This window comes from Neocloeon triangulifer, unplaced genomic scaffold, assembly GCF_031216515.1.
Source record: "Neocloeon triangulifer isolate White Clay Creek 2 clone unplaced genomic scaffold, ASM3121651v1 ptg000012l, whole genome shotgun sequence".
Classification (NCBI taxonomy): domain Eukaryota; kingdom Metazoa; phylum Arthropoda; class Insecta; order Ephemeroptera; family Baetidae; genus Neocloeon; species Neocloeon triangulifer.
In genome coordinates this window covers 19,788,428-19,807,117 of record NW_026775554.1, presented here as the reverse complement: position 1 = coordinate 19,807,117, position 18,690 = coordinate 19,788,428, and the positions used below count along the sequence as shown (strand labels likewise).

The following is an 18,690-nucleotide window of genomic DNA, read 5'->3' as shown; positions in this document are numbered from 1 at the left end:
ATTGTATCGCTCGCAGCAGCGCAGCAGTGGGGGAGCTCAAGTCTTGTTGAAAACAAACCCTGCAGGTCGTCTTGTGTTGTAGGCAAAGGAGCTGCTCGGCGGACGAAACTGGAATTCGGCCCGAAAATGGACTCTTTGAAGGAGCAGGTGATGATCAACCAGTTCGTGCTGGCGGCCGGATGTGCCCGCGACCAGGCCAAGCAACTTCTGCAGTCGGCGCACTGGCAATTCGAGGTGAGAGCCCGACGAAAATCGCTCTCGGGACACGGTAAACAAACGTGCGCAACGAAAATGGCTGCTGCTTGTTTGTGTCGAGCTCGGCCGTCTCTCTCTTTCTCGCTCCGATGACCCCCGGCCTCCGCACTCTACCCTCACGGGGGCTTGTCCGACCACCAAAACGGAGGCCCTTCGGAGGAAGGCGAACGACGGACACGAGCAAGAAAGACGTGACGTAATCGCGCTTGTTTTGGTATTGACCTTTCTGCCGAGGTTATTTACAAACAAATGCGGGCGGCGCTTCTGCGGGACGGAAATAGCAAAAAAAAAAATACAAAACACGTGATAATCTCGTCCGGGCTCTAAATTGAGTTGGTCAAAATTAAAGTTCATATTATTTAGGTTTTCCTCTACAGAGTGGAATTTCGAATCAATTGTTTTTCTGCTTATTTTACATATTTTTGCGTTACCATTGCAATATTTTTTTTTTATTCGCCATGGATAAAAATATGCAAAGCGATATTTTTGAAGAAGTACATACAATTTTCACCACTGACTTGCAATATTTTGAATATCATGATTGCTATTCACTTTCATGTTAATTGATTTTTTTAACGGAGCCCAAAGTTGGTAGGAAACCTCAAATCTTAAAAAAAAAAACATCATATTATGACTTCCTGTTATCGTATCTTCATTCCAAATTGATTTATTTCATATTTTTCTTCAAAAGTGATGCTAGTCTCTAAAGTTTAAAATATCAACTGATTTTTATTAATCTTAAAAAAATCTAAGACTGTAGAATTGCAACTGCTCGTTCAATTTTATAAAAAGAATTAATAAATGTTTCAAAGAATGAATTTTTATACACATATTTTTTTTTTGTTACATTAGAAAACGTGAACCAATTTGAGTGATTAATCTCGGGGGAAAGCCTTCTTCGGGGGCTGCTTTGTGAGGGGTTTTTCCTTGGGTCGCCGGAACACGCAAAGCTAAAATCAGCCCGGCCGATTCGACATTTATTTTTAATACGCAAAGGGTTTGTTATTGAGTGTGCGAGTCATGCGCGCCAGACACGCAGGCGGGGGTTGTTTGGGTTGAATCAATAGCATCACCGCCGACTTCAAAAACACGCCGATTTTGGTCCCTTGGAATTTCGCATTTCTGGTGAAAAGCAGGCAGTGAAAAGCGGGTTTCAGCGTCTCTAAAGGTACAAATACCCTTGCTGGGTATATGTTAGCTCACATTGAGAGACTGCGGTCTTCCACTGCCTCGAAATTTCATCATGTCGTCGTTTCACAGGGCCCGAGAGTTTGTAAACAGCCAAAATGGTCGCCGTCCAACATTCCAACAACAACGAGCAGCAGGACAGATCAGTCGGCAAGGGCCGCCACCACCCCGTCAATGGGGTCGCGGGCGACAGTTCCCCGGCTCAAATCAACACGGCCCGAATCATCCTGATCCGCTCGTGCGTCGTCTGTTTACAAAAGTGCAACAGATGGAATCACGAATGAACCGCATGAACAGTGCTATGAACTCGCTGCGTGCCGAAGTTGTGAATCTTCGAAGACAACAGCAAGAAGTACGTCAAACCACACCTCAAGCTGATGTTCGTCCACAGACACAACGCCGCCAGTCGAAGTTCATCCATCCCAACATACCCTGCCATAAACCAAGCAGAAGGTGCCTGGAATTTTTCTCCACTCCATACACACAGGCTTTAAACGAATATCTTAGTATAACAAGGGCTAGCGACTTGCATGAGCTAGAAATGCCTCCTTCTCCGACTACTATAACAGAAGTTAATGGAGATCTTATTGTTGCCCTACAGAATGGAGAGCTGGAAGTAGTTGTGCATGCCGTAGCTTGTGACATGGGACGCCAGAAGGGCCTTGCTGCCAAACTGGAGAGAGCTGTCCCAGTTGATCGCTCTCAGTTCCCACCACTTCATTGCCGCACTCCAGGCACAATTATTCAACAATGGGATAGTGACTCAAATACCTTAATTCTGCACTTGAACACTAAATACTACAGCAGAAATAAGTTGGCTCACAACCCAAATCAATTCATACACAATTACGTTAATGCTTTTAAGTCGCTGCATGAATTCTGCATGATTAACAATATTCGTAAATTTGCAATGCCAAGAATTGGCTGTGGCTTGGATCATCTTGACTATAGCTTTGTTCAGTACAAATTTCTGGAGATTTTCTCTAACGATGCTTTTGAAATTCTAGTTTACTCTCCGGAGAAAAGAAGACGACGTACTGCATCCCAGCTGATTGCCGATCCTCCTCAGCACCAAGTAGTGTTGAGTGATACCCAGTCTGCCCCTAGTCGGTCGACTGCTGCTGAGCGAACAGCTGCTGAAGACCCAACCCAGTGCCTAGTTGTGCAGGGTGATGGACACCAAGCACAGAGTTTGCTGGTGGTAGCTACAGAGACAACTCCACAAGAAGCTCCAACTGTTGGAAGTCTAGAAATCCTTGCCGAAACAGCCACAACACTTCAGGAAGTGGAAGACAGTTTAGAAACAAATTCTCTTGATGTCAACAACACTGCAGTCAGCCCAGAGTCTGCTACTCCTGCAAAAGTGGGCAGGTTTAGCAGTGTAAATGTGACTCAAAGGACTAATTGTCCTCCATCCACATCAAGACGCAACTTAGCATTTAAAGATACTCAGTCCACATCTGCAACCTCTTCAGTGCCTGTCGGATCAAAGCGGCATTTTTAAGCGCCTCTCGACATGATCAGTTTTGTATATCAGTAGTTTTATGGAACTGTGAAGGTTTGACAAGTGCATTACCAAAACTTCCATTAACAGCGAGTTATTTGAACTACGACATCATTGTGTTTTGTGAAACCTTCTTAAAAGACGGAGATGTAGTAGACATTCCAGGCTATTATAGTTATCACAAATATGGAATTGAACTAGGAGGAAAAATCAGGAGAGGTATTAGTTGTTATGTAAAACCATCCGTAGGCACATTTCAAAAATTGGAACTCACTGATGAGTGTTTACTAGTATTTTTAGATCAACTCACAATTGCTTGTTTTTACTGCCCTCCTCAACTCGACAAAAACGTTTTTCAAACCTCACTGCTCGACGCATTGCAATATGTTGATCTGGATAAAAATCTTATTGTAATAGGCGATTTTAATGCACGTATTGACCCTGCAGGTAAACAAACAGCAAATAATAGCAGTAAAAAGTCTATAATATTACTTGAACTACTCTCAGCACTTGATTTAAAGTTAGCAAATGACTGCTGTGATTATACATTTATTAGTGGAATTGGCTGTTCTACTATAGACTTAATATTTTATGATCCATTTTATATGGAATTAGTGAGCTGTTCTGCACTAGAATGTATTGAAAATTGTAAACACATCCCTGTTAAAGCCAAATTTAAATTAAAAATTAATAATAGCTCTCAAAATCCTGCAAATGAAAGGCAAAAGCCTGTGTATAAAGTTGATGAGGCCTTATTTGTTTTGAATTTTCGGACCGCATATAACTCATTAATGAATCAACTTGAAAATAATGAAATTGATGTGGCATATGAAGAAATATTACAATTAATACATTCCTCTGCTGCAACCCCAGGTGTATCACAGAGGGTTTCGAAACCATGGTATACTAATGATTGTCGGTTGCAGCATCAATATATACGGTCTTGGAAATATCATCTTAACACTTTACAAGTAAATAGCTCTGAGAATAATACTGACCCTGATCCAGCAGGAACTGTGCAATTTGAAAAAGAGGAAGCTCTCGAAATTATATCAGTGGCAAAGTCTGATTATCGAGCTATGTGTAAAGATTCAAGAGAGTTATTTAATAGAAAACAGGAGGAAAAATTAATACTTGAAGCTGAGAAAACGCCCTATTTGGTTTTGAGAAACTCGCAACAAAAACGAATTACATCCGCTGTACCAATGTCTACTTGGGTGCAGCATTTCTCAAACATTCTAAATGTGCAGAACTTGCGAGCAACAGATTCACTTAACTTGTCAAGCCTACTTGAAGATTACAATGTTGATTCGCCTTTCATACCATTCATGGATGAGGAAATTTTGCTAGCCATTAAAAATTTAAAGAGTGGTAAGGCCCCCGGCCCAGATAAAATGTTAAATGAACATTTAAAACTCATTGCGAAATATGAATTTGTGCCTCTGCTTACAAAAATGTTCAATAAATGTGCAGAATTAAACAAAATACCTGAGCAGTGGAAGTTGTCAAATCTGAATATTTTATATAAAGGAAAAGGTGAAAAATCTGATCCAAACAATTATAGAGGTATTGCATTAAGTAATGTTTTGTACAAATTATATGACAAAGTTGTAATTCGTCGTGTGTTCTCTGAAATTCAGCCCATTATTCCGGCTGAACAGTATGGCTATATGCCAGGACGTGGAGCAATCCCAGCTGTCCAAAAACTACATAATCATTTGATCGAGGAAGTTTATTTCAATAATAATCCAGTGTATGCTGCCTTTGTCGATTACTCGAAAGCCTTCGACTCGGTAAATCGGCAGAAACTTTTTGATAAGCTGATATCTCTTCAAATACTGCCAAAACAACTGCTCAATATTATAGCAACTATTTTGGACATAAATTTTTTGTCAATTTTTGATGGAGTTGCAAATTCACAAAAATTTGTTCAGAGTAATGGTACCTTACAAGGTGGCACATCCTCACCACTCTATTATATTTTTTATGTATTTGATTTAAATCTTTATATCGAACAAAATTTAAAAGATGAAGTTGTCATTTTCAATTATGCCGATGATACTGCCCTTCTTGCAAAACGACTTGATATGCTTCAGTCTGGACTGAATCTCCTTGTTGAGTACTCAGATAGCAATGACCTTGTTGTCAATGCCCAGAAGACTGTTGCCGTCAAGTTTCGGAAAGGAGGTCGAATTAAAAACACAGATAAACTATTTTGTAAAGGCTCCGAAATTAAATTTGAGAATGTAGTTAAATATCTTGGAGTGACTTTGAATCACACGGCGAAATCATTTAACAAACATGTAGAATCTCGAACATTATTAGCAAATTTGGCTACATTTGATATAAAACAACTTCGTATGTTGAGTGTAGATGCAGCAATCCGTCTCTTTTTTATAAAGGTGGCGCCTATTGCCAGTTATGGCATTACAATTGCTTGGCCTTATCTCACTCAAACAGATCTCAGAAATTTAAATCTTGTTTTTAATGCATATTTGAAACGCCTCTTGTGTGTACATAAATCAGCTCAGAATAGAATTGTGCATTTAATGTTGGAGGTTGATTCATTTATTGGTTGTTTGCAATCTATGTATAATCTTCCATACACACCTGCTTTTGGTACTTTGTTATTCGAGAGAGAAATGAAATCGTTTGATATTCCTCCTGATTTTCACAATGCAATTGTTACACTCCCGATTAAATGGAGAAGTCCTCTTCAACAGGACAGGCATGTTTATACTAGAATAATAGTTCATGGATTTCATTATAAATTTTGTGTTAAAAAGGAATATCACTTTGCAAGCAAAGCATGTAAATGTAAATTTTGTTCACAATATTGTAGTCAACACCACTGTTTATTTTGTACTCGATCGCCTTTTTCCTCCCTTGCTCAAATGGCTGATCATCAATATTCCCGCTGAAATACGCTCAAACTGATTGTAATGACTGTCCACCGATAGGTGGTGCGCCTAGTTCTATTTAGTATGTATAGCATGTATGTATTAGTAGTTGTACGCAAACGCGTTTAATAAAAGCATTATTATTATTATATCTCGGTCGGCGCGTGCACCACCCCGTGGCTCTGCGTAAATCCCTTTCTTTTATATAACCTCTCGAAACACACTTCTTCTCACCCACTTCACACCGGGAAAAAAGGGGAAAAATTTGAAGCAAAATTCATTGAGAATTTTAATTTTGCGATTTGAAATCGGGCGCGAACGGAAACGCAACCGGCACGGCGTTGGGGCATATTATTATTGATCACGACATGGCCGAGCCCAACCGTTTTAGCACCACCGGGTCGAGCAGCCCAAGTGGACACGTGGGTGTTGCTTCGTTCTTGGCCAGACGCTTCCGTGCTCCGTCGAGGGCGATTGATTTGCGACCGACTTGCGCCCACGAGACAAGAAAAATACATTCCTAACAATCTTGCGGCAGAGATAAAGTGCAATCCCAATATTTTTTCCAAATTACATAAATATGACAGTGGAATTTTCATTTTATTTAATTAAGATATTCAATGAAAATATCAACAATTAATAATTAGTATTACGATTTAAAGTCGCAAATTAACTTGTTTTAATGAAGTTCTAATGTCATTATATCAATTTTGAGATAAACATCTTATCTACAACAATAAAAAAAAATTATTTCCTCTTTCAAATAATAATTATGACCGTGACTAATTTTTAAATTTTGTAAAGCTATGCATTAAAATGTTTTCAATTTTGATTTTTTTAGTCTAGAGACTAAAGGGTACAATTGAAATTTTTTTTTAATAATTTCTAATAATTTTCTGTTCATCATTTGTGGGCTTTAATTTTTTAAATATGATGTGATTTTGAAATATTAAAAAGAGAGAATTTTTAAGTTTGAAGAAATTAATTTAACTTTTAATTTATTTATTCTCCATTCAAATACAATGAAATACACAACATCTTACATCAATTCAATACACAAAAATTAATTAATTAATTTAAGACTAGACTAATGACTGGAATTCAATTGTTTAAATGATAGTTCAACCAGATACAATCATTTTGATGTTTTGGAAGTCAATTGAAGCAAACCACTGTTGGTTAAAAATCGGTTTTATCTTATTTCGTCCTTGTTTTTGGATTACTCACTACACTTTTATCTGGCGCGTTAATGACTTTGTGTAAAATTCGCGTATGTCCAGACAAGCCTCTCCTATAAGTTGGTTTGTTTGTTTATCTTATCGGCCGGAGCAGCGCCCCGGCGAGTTCGGGTTTGTTTTTCCTTGCTTTACTTTGCAGCTTGTTTACGAATTTCGGCCCCTGGCGCAGCGCTTCCTTCGTTTGCTGGACCAGTTTGTGCCGATGGGGGGAAGGACGAGTTTAAAATGTGTGATGGAGAAAAAGAAAAAATTAAGGTTGATGACTCGCAATCATCATTTTCACCCAACACGCGCTCACCTCTTGCGAAACGCGCCAAGTTGTCTGCCAACTGTGCATTTTTGATGGAATTATATTTTTACCTTTAGTCAAATCAGCGCAACTCTTCTAACAACAGAGGATGTTTGTTTAGAAAAGTGTTATTATAACAAATATTATTTTTTTTAAATAGTTAAAAATTAATCATAAATTATAATTTTTCAAAAAATTAACAATATTAATTTAATTGTATTTCTAAAAATTGTAACAATTAAGATATTTCAATTGTTATGATTGGTCATTGTCTTTGAATTGCAGACGGCGCTAAGCATCTTCTTCCAAGAGGCGGCCATTCCCAGCTGCCACCCGCAGACAAACCACTTTGGCCAGGTAAGAGCAATGTTAATAATATTTTATTTTCCAAAGTTCCGTGCCGCAGCTCAACAGCTGCCGCGGTTCAAAAAAATGGGAAGCCGTAGTACAGCGCGTGGTTTCTGATTTCAGGTGTGCACGCCGTGCAACACGCCAGCCACTCCACCCAACTTCCCAGACGCCCTGCTGGCCTTTTCGAAGCTGTCAGCCGCGGACAAGATGTCCAACTCGCCAAACACAGGTCTCAAATTAGAACCAGAGTGGCACCAAGCCGCTTTCTGACGTCCAAACTATATCGTTAGATTGAAGAACAGTAAAAAACAACATACTGAAAAAAATTAGAAAAATTTGTATTTTTCTTTTCACTTGATTTTTTCTTTGAAACAAATACTTATTGAAATTTTTCTTATCAGTTCACTTTAAATTTTCATTTACATATTTAGTAGAAGAACACAAAATTTTAAATCATGGACTTTTTTTTATTTTTTTCTTCATTTCATTTGATAATATTGTATGTATTTTCTCAAGGATCTCATATTTTAGCTTATTATTGCCTTGTAAAAATTTTGTATTTAAAATGTGATAAAAGTAAATAATTAAAATTGATCTGAAATGTAATTAATTATTGTTCCTTTTGCAGGGTTTTTCTCAACGTCTCCAAACCAGACAATGGTACATGGTGGCGGGCAGCAGCAGGGTGTGCCCGTCACCCACCACTACCCCCTGAGCCAGCCGATGCAGGTGCAAGCGACCCAGCAGCCGCAGCAGCACCCGGCGACGTCGCAAGCAACACAGCAGCACCCGTTTGGCAGATAAGCGGCCCACGGGACGCTTTGTTGTTGTTTCTTTTGTTGTTGTTGCCGTAGGTAGGGGAGCGAGTGACGACGAAGACGCGCGCGCGGAGACGCCCCCATCTGCCCGAGACACTTTTTTTACTGGCAGGGTCCATTGCGAGGACACGCCACAGTTGGGCTAGTCAAACGGGCCGAATCCTCCGCAGCCGGCGCCCATTCTCCTTTGATTAAAATTCCCTTCCCCAATATCGAGTATTAGTCTCCTGATTTCTTTCTGTTTGGCCAACTGACGGTGTCGGCGCTGCCCTTTTGGAACCCTCGGTCAAAAAAGAGACTGGAGTGGATTTTTATTATTTTATTTTTCAGTTTGGTGGCGACGACGCTGCGGTTGTACTTTTTTGTAAATTTTGCTCACCAAAATACCTGAATCGATTGACAACCCGCATCAATTGAGGAATAGAAATTGAAAATAATTTTTGACCTTCATGCAGGAGGTGTAAAAATAGAATAATATCTCGTTCTTGGCCTAACAAGGATGCAAATACGCTTTGTGAGTTTCGGTGTGCATGTTAGAGGTACATATGGGTGTTTACAGCAATGTAACAATTTATCATCATGAATTAACTCTCGATTCATTACTATATATAAATGAAAAGAATATAAAATACAAACACACAAACAAGTGCATGTAAATACATGTGTATTTTAAATCCAAATGTGATAATATCATTTAGAGTTGCAAGTATATGAAACCTAGCGAGATAAAGATGAATGACTTTAAATAATGATCCATTCTTATCATCATGTATGATTGATTGAACAATAAAAATGCATGGTAATGTACAATAATAGGAAATCAAAGTTTCTGAGTTTTTCTTCTCAAATTCATCTTAATTTTTATCAAAAGTTTGACTAAGGATTTTAAACCGACTTTTTTGTAACGACTCCTTCATAAGAATAAAGTTGGTAAATTACAAATAAAATTCTAATTTTCCACGCACCAGAGGATATTTTATTGACGTTTAAAATACAATCTAAGGGTTAGTGAACATAGATGAGAGTAATTGTTAAATTGATAGCCAGGGCCAGGTGACAAAGTTCAAGTGGAAAAATCATAAAGAGACAGGACGCAGCGGCCTCCCCACCCAACTACTCGGCGCGATAGAAAAAAATTTGCACTTCATCAGGTTATCAGAATCAATCCGCAGCGCCCGTCATGTTGAAAATAACTAATAAAAAAATTAAGAGACAATCGGAAGAAATCAAATCATTGCACCTGGTGGAATGACGTTGTGTAAATAGCAAAAACCACACACCTCTTACCGCTACAACGAGACAATCGGGCCCTGGAGTTTCTCTAACTATAAGTTAGTTTACTTAAAACACTTCCGGGCCATATCAGAACTGAAAAATTCAGAAGGAAAATTTCAGATAGCCCGGCGCATAAAATTAGCTAGCCATAGATAGACGTAAGGACAAAATGCAGGGGATTTATTTGAGGAGGCCCATTCGCTTAAACTTGTTCCTCAGCAGGTCCTTGACGATGCGCATCTCCGTCTCGATCTCGGAGACCTGGTCTCGGAGCTCCTTGTTGCGGGCGGCGAGATCAGCCTCCTGCGTCAGCAACTCATCCTCCTCCACCTTCTTCTTGTTGCGGTACCGCGTGGCAGCGTTTTTGTTCTGCAACTTCTTGCGTTCGGCGCGGTCGATCGGCCGCTTGACCCTCGAGTAGGGCTTCCTCTTGGTCTTGGAGGGGCCGGGCATTGGCTCAGGGACCCACTCAGGGTCGTTGCTGGAATCGCTGTAGATGGAGGCGGGAGTCGACGGAGCGTAGGAAGGGCTCGAGTGCGGCCCTGGCGAGGAGGCGTACGAGTCGGACGGCGTTGGAGGCATCAACAGGTCGTCGAACTCCTCAGGGTCCGGCAGGGCCTCTGCGCGCAGCTGCAGCAGCTCGTCAAGTTCAGTGAGCCTTGGAGGACTCTGCGGAGGCGAGTCAATGTCCGGAAGGATGGTCTCCAGGTCCATCAGCAGCTCTTCGGTGTCCACCAGGTCCATGGGAAGCGGCAGCTCGGTGCCGGGCTTCTCCACGTCTGGGAACACATCCAGATTCGGCAGGATGAACGACGAGTCATCCTTGAACGACTCTGCAACAAATTGACAAAATGTAAATAAATAAATAATAAAATTTGAATAACTTAATTTTCCACCAAATTAAATATAAAAATTACAATAAAATCATTGGAATTTTTAGAACGATTTTCTTTTAATTCCATTTTAAAATGGATTTTGATGTAATTATTAAAAAATGAATGAAATTCCATAACATTTGATTAAAATATCTCAATTAATTCCACGCGGGCAATGTACAACCAAACGTTCAGGATACTGTGCTCAATTTTGAAGCGTCATGATCTTTGTAATTGCCCGATTTTACCGCAATCGCGACAAAACAAGTTGCTCTGATTGTAAAAGTGCTGGTACGTTGCAAAACCAGGGCAAGGCTGCCGCCAGTTTGTCCGATCATCGGAATTTTACAAGCTGAAGACATAAGGGCACGCAGTCAAAGGTCGTCGTTCTCTCGCCCCACGTGAAACTACTTCTTACTATTTACATGTCTGCCTACTCAAGCGGAAATCAACAATGGGCACAAATCTCTACGATTATTTGAAAATAAAAACTTGTAATTTTTTCCAAATACAGAGAGGTTAGCGGGTTCACGGAGAATGAGATAAACTCGATATTCTGGGCCAAGTGGCATTGAATCGTTTAATTCCTGGTATGATCTTGTTGCGCAACCAATAATTTAACGTCGCAAGGAAACCTTGATTTATGATTGTGATTTGCTTCAAACCAGAAATGAATAAATTAAAATCGTTACAAAGTTCAAGATGGAGTATTTATCATAACCTCAAAAATTGGAAGTTTTAATAATTTATACAATTTATTTACTTTTGAACCAGAAGTAACTTTTTAAGGAGGAAAGTAACCTTGCTGCAGACAGGGAAACCCTAGGTAAGTTAAGATAATCCTGGTCATAAACTAAAAACTTGTTTTGCGCGAGATCGTTGCCCTGAACTTGCGTTTTCTTTCCGCGTAGGAAATCCCTATGGATTCGCACGCAGGTTTCGATCTGTTTTTTTATTTTTATTGTTGGTTCTCGAAGGTCGCGGCCATGACGACCTTGGTCCGGGACTCGTTTTAAAAAGTCTCTCTCTCACCAAAGGGGCGGCAGGGCCAGGCCATCTCAGACTCGTCTGTTGACCAGTTTCTCTGCGTTCACAATAATCTCCCTGATCCAGGTGAAGAGGTACTCGGACACCATTGCTGGGTGGGCGACTGACAACTAACTGGGAGGACGACCTGGCGAGAGCGTGCGGCCTCAAGTCTCCATCACAAACGACTGAGTGCGGCGTGGACCACACTCTCTTTTGCCAACAGCAAGCCAAAGTGGAGGGGCAACGCGGTGAGCACGCGGGTCGCGAGTGACCACTCCAAATAAATGCGCAGACACGTGTGGACCAAGTGACTCTTTTTATAATCATTACAACAAATTAATTATTTACAAGATTTAAGCTTATTTGCAGTAAAATATAAAATTGTAAATTTAACAAACTAAATAATTCTAAATAATTTTAGAATTATTCATGAATTTTAATATTTTCATTCAACTTGAAATTTATAATAAAAACAAAATGATTTAAAAGTTAGAATTTTATTTATAAAAAGATTTTCAAAAGTAAATTTGGATTAGATTTTGTTTTAATTTGAATCGAATATTATCCTAAAATTTTTTTTGAGTTTGACATTTTTGTATTTTAGAGAAGAATAAATATTAATAATATCAAAAAAGAGCCAAAATTCTAATAAAATTATCTACACGACTCAAAACAACTTTCACTCAAGCGCCGAGCGCATTTAAATTAGTTTTTTTCCGCATGCAGGTTGAACACACATTATAAGCAGTATTAATCCGTGGCGATAATGTTTCGACATGGCGTTAAAATTACTGCGCATTTAACTTGTAACCGATTCAAGCCGCAGGTGAAAGTCTATAGCGAGCAGACGCTGGAACGAGACGTCGCCCGAATTCATCACGGTGCTCCGGATTCGCAGAAGTTCAACAAGTTCGCCGCCGCCGCCGAGTTGATGAGATCTATTTTTAAACGGCCAACCGCATGTCGGCTGAGGTCAAAATTATGCAAAATTTTCGCTCGGAAGCAAGAAATAATTACGAGCAATTAAATAATTTTGTTAATTTTTGCGATTTACATTCTTCCTCTTTGGACATGCAAAGACTTTTGCGCCGCAACTTTAGCTCGGAATTTGCAAAAATTCACTTTTGCATGCAGACAGCATTTAATGTTACTCGTTTCAGAGCGTATTTCAAATGGTTATTTAAAAATAACAAATAATTATTTCCAAAAAATATGTTACATAATTGCTTAAAAAATTGCCCAGTAATATTTTACAAATATGTCAAATGAAAAAGAGATAGGAAAATCTAACCTCACGCTTCAAAATTTGGTTGATATTTTCTCTAAATATAGGCATTTTTTTTTCTTTTTAGAAAATGTTAACCTCAAATGTTAATGAGTAAAAAATTCAAGAAAATTTTAATCAACCATTTCAGTTTCATAATTTAAGAAATTTTTAGTAGATTGATTCAAAAATGATTTTCTCTGAAGAAAGTCCATTATTAAATTTATGAAGAGATTCACGTTTAACAATCTTTTATATTTTTAAATTGCCATAGAGCAGAAAGATATTAAATAAAATAAGAAAATCTCACCCTCAAGAGCAGCGCCCTCCTGCTCTAGTTCTTCAAGCATTCGGCGAGCCCTGTCGGCCGCACTCTCCTCTGCGGCCTCCTCATTCTTGATCTCCTGGACTTTGTCCGGGACCAGGGCGACGATGGTCTCATTGTCGCCTCCTTGCAGCTGCCATCGGATGGGGATGGCATCAGTAGCGGAGGCGTCCGAGGTGGGCAGACCCACCAAAACTAGCCTGTACGTGTTCATCAGCATTGTTGATGGTGATCAGGTTCAGGCCAATAATCGAATCGTAAGTGTTGGTTTCTTTGTCAAAGTTTGTTGCTTTGTTGCTGGTTGTGAATACAGGGGAGGACCCCATCTTGACGTACGAAAAACTGAAACAAAAATTAAAATCAATTATTCATTTTTTATAAATTTACAATTTTATGTTAATCAATTTCAAGATTCTTGCTATCTTATTATTAAAAGAATATTATAGTTTGGTGATAAAAAAAAATATTCTCAGGCTATGAAATTCTAAAATAATTTCCGATTTCTTTTTATTATTCAGTTAATTGTTTGGTTGCTCAAATTGAGATCTCTCCTCAGGGCAGGCAGAAAATTACTCCTTAAACAGCTCGTCCCACATATTTCAAGCTCTAAAAACCGAAGAACAGCTAACTTGGCCTCCTTTTCGCAGCCTCCTCTTCAAATCAAATTTTCTTGAAGGGAAAAAAAACGCAAACGAAGCAACTTATTCAGAAATTTAAAAAAAATACATGTTCTTAATATTTTTGTTTACAACTGCCCTGAAGGTTTAGATTTCTTATTTCGAAATGTTCGTAGAGCACGAACTTATCTGCTGCTTGTTTGGGTACAAAGTTTGTTAAAACCGAGATAAAAGCAATTTCATTTGCTACACAGAAGACTGGAAATTGAAAAAAGGGTAAATTTTGGCTATAACGGAACAAGTCGAGCATTATCAACAACCACGGACGTAACACTGGCGGGACAATGAGTCATTAATTGCAGTTTGGGGCGATTGCGTCATCCACTATTGCAGTCAATGGGAGAAAGGGACCTGCCTCCAGCCAACGTCGATTTCTCTCGGTTTTATTTGGCCGATTTTCAGCCGATTTCTGAAAGATTAGCGGTTGAAATTAGTGTTGAGACTTACGTCATGATGCAAAGTGTGACGGGCACACGGGGTGTGCGGTTGGGTGGTCTTAGACCCTCATTTTAACGCAAAATTAGCTCGGTGAAAATTCGATGTCTCTTCCTTGAACTTTGCATTGGGGTGACTGGCTGAAAACCAACATGGCTGCCGGCAGCCATGATTGCAGCGCCTCCATCCAGGAAGTTGTATGACTCGCGAACAAAACTTTTGCGGCCAGTGGCGCCGAACGTAATCCTTATCTATATAGCTAAGAATTATTTTTTTCTAATCAAATTTACAAAGGATTCATTTCATGAATCATGAACTTTATTATTTAATACTTTACAAGTTTTTTTTTGCAATTACAAGCGAAAACCTCTTCGTTTCTTGCAACTCAGACTACAAAAATGTACACAATAATTTATAATAAAAACTGTAACTGCACTTTGGGCAACTAAATTTTTTCACACTATTCTCAAGAGCGCTGTGGACCGACTCAAAATGCAAGTCGTGATTAGTTTGGCATGTGAAATATTTTCCATATTTTCTACAAGAACGAACGGCTCTGCATCTGATTATAGGGACGGTTCATGAATGATTGACCGCGAATTGGCCTAAATTTTTGGTTCACAATGCCATTCTGTAATCAAAGTATGTTGTTCGGGTTGATAAGAGGGTCCTCTGACTAAAATTTGAAATCAAAATTTTGAATACTTTTTTTGGAATTCGGGTTTTTTGAAAAAGTCAAAATTGCAAATATCTTTGCTTCTAGTGGGAATTTTTATCTGCTCTCTTCACTTCCTGGCGTAACTTTTTATTCTGAACAACTTTTTTGTTGACCATTTTTGCGTAGGTCAAAGGTCAAGGTCACTAAAATTTAAATTTAATTTTTAAGTCGATTTTTCTCAAAAAAGTGTATTTTTGATATTTTTTGTGTAAATGCAAAAAATGTAGCTCATAAAATTCTGCTTCTGGTGGGTGATTTTCAGAATGGCATTATTTTTAGTTTTTCTGTTATTCTTGTCCGAAGATCGAAAAACGCGTTTTTTTCGATACTCGGCATTGGCGAACTTTGGTATTTTAGCGATATTAAGAAATATTTCTGACAATTTATGGTCTATGAGGTTTCTCCTAGTATTTTTTTTTACAGATTTTGAAAATATTCCCAAATATACCAAAGTTTGCCAATGCCAAGTATCGAAAAAAACGCGTTTTTCGATCTTCGGACAAGAATTGCAGAAAAACTAAAAATAATGCCATTCTGAAAATCACCCACCAGAAGCAAAATTTCATGAGCTACATTTTTTGCATTTACACAAAAAATATCAAAAATATACTTTTTTGAGAAAAATCGACTTAAAAATTAAATTTCAATTTTAGTGACCTTGACCTTTGACCTACGCAAAAATGATCAACAGAAAAGTTGTTCAAAATAAAAAGTTACGCCAGGAAGTGAAGAGAACAGATAAAAATTCCCACTAGAAGCAAAGATATTTGCAATTTTGACTTTTTCAAAAAACCCGAATTCCAAAAAAAGTATTCAAAATTTTGATTTCAAATTTTAGTCAGAGGACCCTCTTATCAACCCGAACAACATACTTTGATTACAGAATGGCATTGTGAACCAAAAATTTAGGCCAATTCGCGGTCAATCATTCATGAACGGTCCCTATAGCATAAATATTGTGCACATTATTTAAGTGCCTCCTCAAAACAAGTGTAAAAAGTTATAAAATTCCTGTTTTTCTTGAGATGAGACATTTAATATTTACTTACAATTAGTGGCAAAAAAGGTAGAAAGATTCCGACGAGGGGGAGGTTTGCTGGCGAAGGTCGCGAAGCTCTCTCTTTTTCGCCCTCTGCAGGTTGCTGAGAACTGAGAAGCAGTCATTATATCATGTTTGTGCGCTGAGCAAATCAACTTCTTCTCGCAGACAGATTGGGGTGCCATGGCTTTTGCCCTCAATTAATATTTTTTATTATCACAAAAGCACTTTTCTAACTTTTTAACACTGGTTTTGTCTCAAATATTTCGTGTTCTTTGAAACGTAATAACACTTAAAAGGCGATTAGTCAAAAGGTACTAAATTAATAAAAAAAATTTAATTTTCTGAGAATAATTTGAATTTGTTATTTTTCCTAATGTGGAATGTGTATATTTTTCTGCATTAATTAAATAATAATAAAATATAAAAATCAAATTAAAAAAATTGCCCCTGTAAAGCTGTACCATCTGCAGGTAGCGGAATTCACTAGCAATCGCAAGCTCGTGTGCAATTACTCCGGTAGATGGTCGTGTAGTTTGCGCACTTGAAGTAAAAGTTTGCAAGACCGGTCTTTGGAGAAAACGAGTTCGCCAAAGAATGATGCCTGTTTTTATTTATCAAAATCGCAATTACTCTCATCGCGCTGAATTACTATTTAAAAATTTCTCCAAATAAAATGAATCTTTTACAGAAAATTGAAAAAATTTTATTTTAATATCATTTATTTTTTTTAATAAAATCTGACAGTTAAAAAATTATCAATGTCCACTTCGGATTCTTATCAAAAGAGCCTATTCGATGAAAAATGATTTTGTTTTCGCACCCATCCATCTCTGGCGAATACATATATGTAGTGTATCGACAGAAGAATGGAGTCTGTGTGCGCTTGAGTATGTGGTACGTGTGTATGTAGTTGTGCAGCTCACTTCTTCTTTTCACATGGTCGCGGCGAGGAGGATTGGCGCCCAAGGAAACTCGGTGCTCAGCACTCCGACCTTGGCAGAGCAGCACAGAGATAAAACATTTTTTGCTCGGTCCAGCATCATTGCAAGTTCCGCAGCCAGATTTATATCTGCCCCGCCGCCAAAGCCGCCGAACGCATTTGCATTTTCGTTTTTTAATTAAAAATAAAATACTGATTTTCAATTATTTTTCAAAAATTTAAAAAAAAAATCTCAATTAATAAAAGAAGAGTGTGTTTTTTCGCGGTGTATTATTATTTTCAATTTCCATCGTGTGCCGAGCGAATCGAGCGCGCGCGCGCCGTGTTTTTGTTAGGTCTTTGGGCTGAACGAAGAAAAATATTGGTTCAACGGAACGGCTGCTGCTTTTTTAGGATGGAAAATAGCGCGGAGAGATAAATGGCGAGAGAGATGAAAGCAGCTCCAGCGGCGGCGGCAGCCTCGGTGTGTGTGAGAAAAAATAACACCCAGTGAAATATGGCGGTGAAAAATATCTTGGACCATTTTTCCGAGGCGAGCCAAGGAAAACCTGCACCAGCTACACCATACTCTGTGGAAACTGCGAATTCAGTAGCTGGCGTGTGTGCGAAAAAAGCGATAATTCGCTAGCGGGGTCTCTTAAATCAATCAAACGGTTTTCAAGTGGACACTTTGACGGCTCCTAGTTTTCATTAATTCATTTTGTCACGCGAATTTTATTTTACAAAAAATTGCAGATAAGCTACAGATGTTTTTTGAATACTGCCAAAAAGTTAAGTAAAAGTTTGCCAATGAAATTGAATGGTGCACAAAATAAATTTTTGAAGCCTTTCCTACCCAAATGCAATCATCTAATTATATTAAAAACTAACAAATTACAAAAAAAAAAAAAAATGCGATGTAATATGCATATTTTCCCAACATAATCTTTCGAGTTGCACAGTTTTATAAAAAAATTAATACATTAATTTATTATTCACTTTCTGAAAGATATATTCATGGAATCATTAATGTGAGATTTTTTGTTATGAGAATAAAATTAAGCGCTTATTAATTTCAAAACAGGACTTAAGCAAATGACAAATTTTAATTGTCTAATTTAAATATTTAGGTTATTATTTAAATATAAAATTATCGTGGTCGTTTGTCAAATGTATTTCTCAAAAGGTCCTGACAACTTCAGACCAAAATAAAATTTGTGCAGATTTTTTTCATATTATTTACTCCCGCACACTTCATTTATTCAATTAGAGAGAACCCAACTTTTGACTTTTCAAACAAAATCAAGCTCTCAACCTGCTCTCAACTTTACAAACTAATTAAACTAAGCAAAATAAAAATTAGCCGATGAAAATAACTACATTAATTAAGAAACTTTAATTATAAAAACAAGTAACCATTGACAAGCGTTTTAAAATTATGCAAATACGTGTTTTGACAGTTAATTGGTGCTCGAGAACTAATCTTCATCCTGTTCATCTTGACCTCGACCGTGGGCTTCTGGGCACCGTCCTCCGGCTTCTGCAGCGCCTCCTTCTCTTTGTGCAACCTTAGGTCCTCCTGGTCCTT

At 38.3% G+C, this 18,690-nt stretch overlaps 3 protein-coding genes across 9 annotated transcripts; 2 read left to right on the top strand and 1 right to left on the bottom strand.

Annotated features, from left to right (window-relative positions):
* Nucleotides 1-22: 22 nt before the first annotated feature.
* Nucleotides 23-9,861, top strand: LOC132197646 (UBA-like domain-containing protein 2). Of its 2 annotated transcripts, none has more exons than XM_059621053.1 (4): nucleotides 23-234; nucleotides 7,660-7,731; nucleotides 7,846-7,954; nucleotides 8,354-9,861. In XM_059621053.1, exons 1-4 carry the CDS (start codon nucleotides 127-129, stop codon nucleotides 8,527-8,529), a joined length of 465 nt encoding a protein of 154 aa, XP_059477036.1. In that variant the 5' UTR covers nucleotides 23-126; the 3' UTR covers nucleotides 8,530-9,861. The 2 variants fall into 2 exon arrangements, with proteins under 2 accessions (XP_059477036.1, XP_059477038.1); XM_059621055.1 differs by lacking the exon at nucleotides 23-234 and adding an exon at nucleotides 6,870-7,340.
* LOC132197642 (uncharacterized) lies at nucleotides 1,022-6,608 on the top strand. 5 transcript variants are annotated; one of them, XM_059621047.1, is made up of 3 exons: nucleotides 1,030-1,423; nucleotides 1,516-1,896; nucleotides 2,045-6,608. In XM_059621047.1, exon 3 carries the CDS (start codon nucleotides 3,553-3,555, stop codon nucleotides 5,866-5,868), a length of 2,316 nt encoding a protein of 771 aa, XP_059477030.1. In that variant the 5' UTR covers nucleotides 1,030-1,423; nucleotides 1,516-1,896; nucleotides 2,045-3,552; the 3' UTR covers nucleotides 5,869-6,608. The 5 variants fall into 5 exon arrangements, with proteins under 5 accessions (XP_059477032.1, XP_059477031.1, XP_059477030.1 ...); XM_059621049.1 differs by having other exon boundaries at nucleotides 1,022-1,896; nucleotides 2,451-6,531; XM_059621048.1 differs by having other exon boundaries at nucleotides 1,022-1,896; nucleotides 2,045-6,531.
* On the bottom strand, nucleotides 9,497-14,594 carry LOC132197643 (activating transcription factor of chaperone). 2 transcript variants are annotated; one of them, XM_059621050.1, is made up of 3 exons: nucleotides 14,436-14,594; nucleotides 13,297-13,653; nucleotides 9,497-10,651 (listed from the first exon to the last, which is right to left on the bottom strand). In XM_059621050.1, exons 2-3 carry the CDS (start codon nucleotides 13,529-13,531, stop codon nucleotides 9,999-10,001), a joined length of 888 nt encoding a protein of 295 aa, XP_059477033.1. In that variant the 5' UTR covers nucleotides 13,532-13,653; nucleotides 14,436-14,594; the 3' UTR covers nucleotides 9,497-9,998. The 2 variants fall into 2 exon arrangements, with proteins under 2 accessions (XP_059477033.1, XP_059477034.1); XM_059621051.1 differs by lacking the exons at nucleotides 13,297-13,653; nucleotides 14,436-14,594 and adding an exon at nucleotides 11,726-11,914.
* Between the last annotated feature and the right edge of the window lie 4,096 nt (nucleotides 14,595-18,690).

Coding starts and splice junctions, on each gene's coding strand:
- LOC132197642 (XM_059621047.1), top strand. CDS start 3,553: ATGGAATTAGTGAGCTGTTCTGCACTAGAATGTATTGAAAATTGTAAA.
- LOC132197643 (XM_059621050.1), bottom strand. CDS start 13,531: ATGCTGATGAACACGTACAGGCTAGTTTTGGTGGGTCTGCCCACCTCG. Junction 10,652..13,296: donor GGAGGGCGCTGCTCTTGAGG/GTGAGATTTTCT, acceptor AATTTGTTGCAG/AGTCGTTCAAGGATGACTCG.
- LOC132197646 (XM_059621053.1), top strand. CDS start 127: ATGGACTCTTTGAAGGAGCAGGTGATGATCAACCAGTTCGTGCTGGCG. Junction 235..7,659: donor CGGCGCACTGGCAATTCGAG/GTGAGAGCCCGA, acceptor TTTGAATTGCAG/ACGGCGCTAAGCATCTTCTT. Junction 7,955..8,353: donor GTCCAACTCGCCAAACACAG/GTCTCAAATTAG, acceptor TTCCTTTTGCAG/GGTTTTTCTCAACGTCTCCA.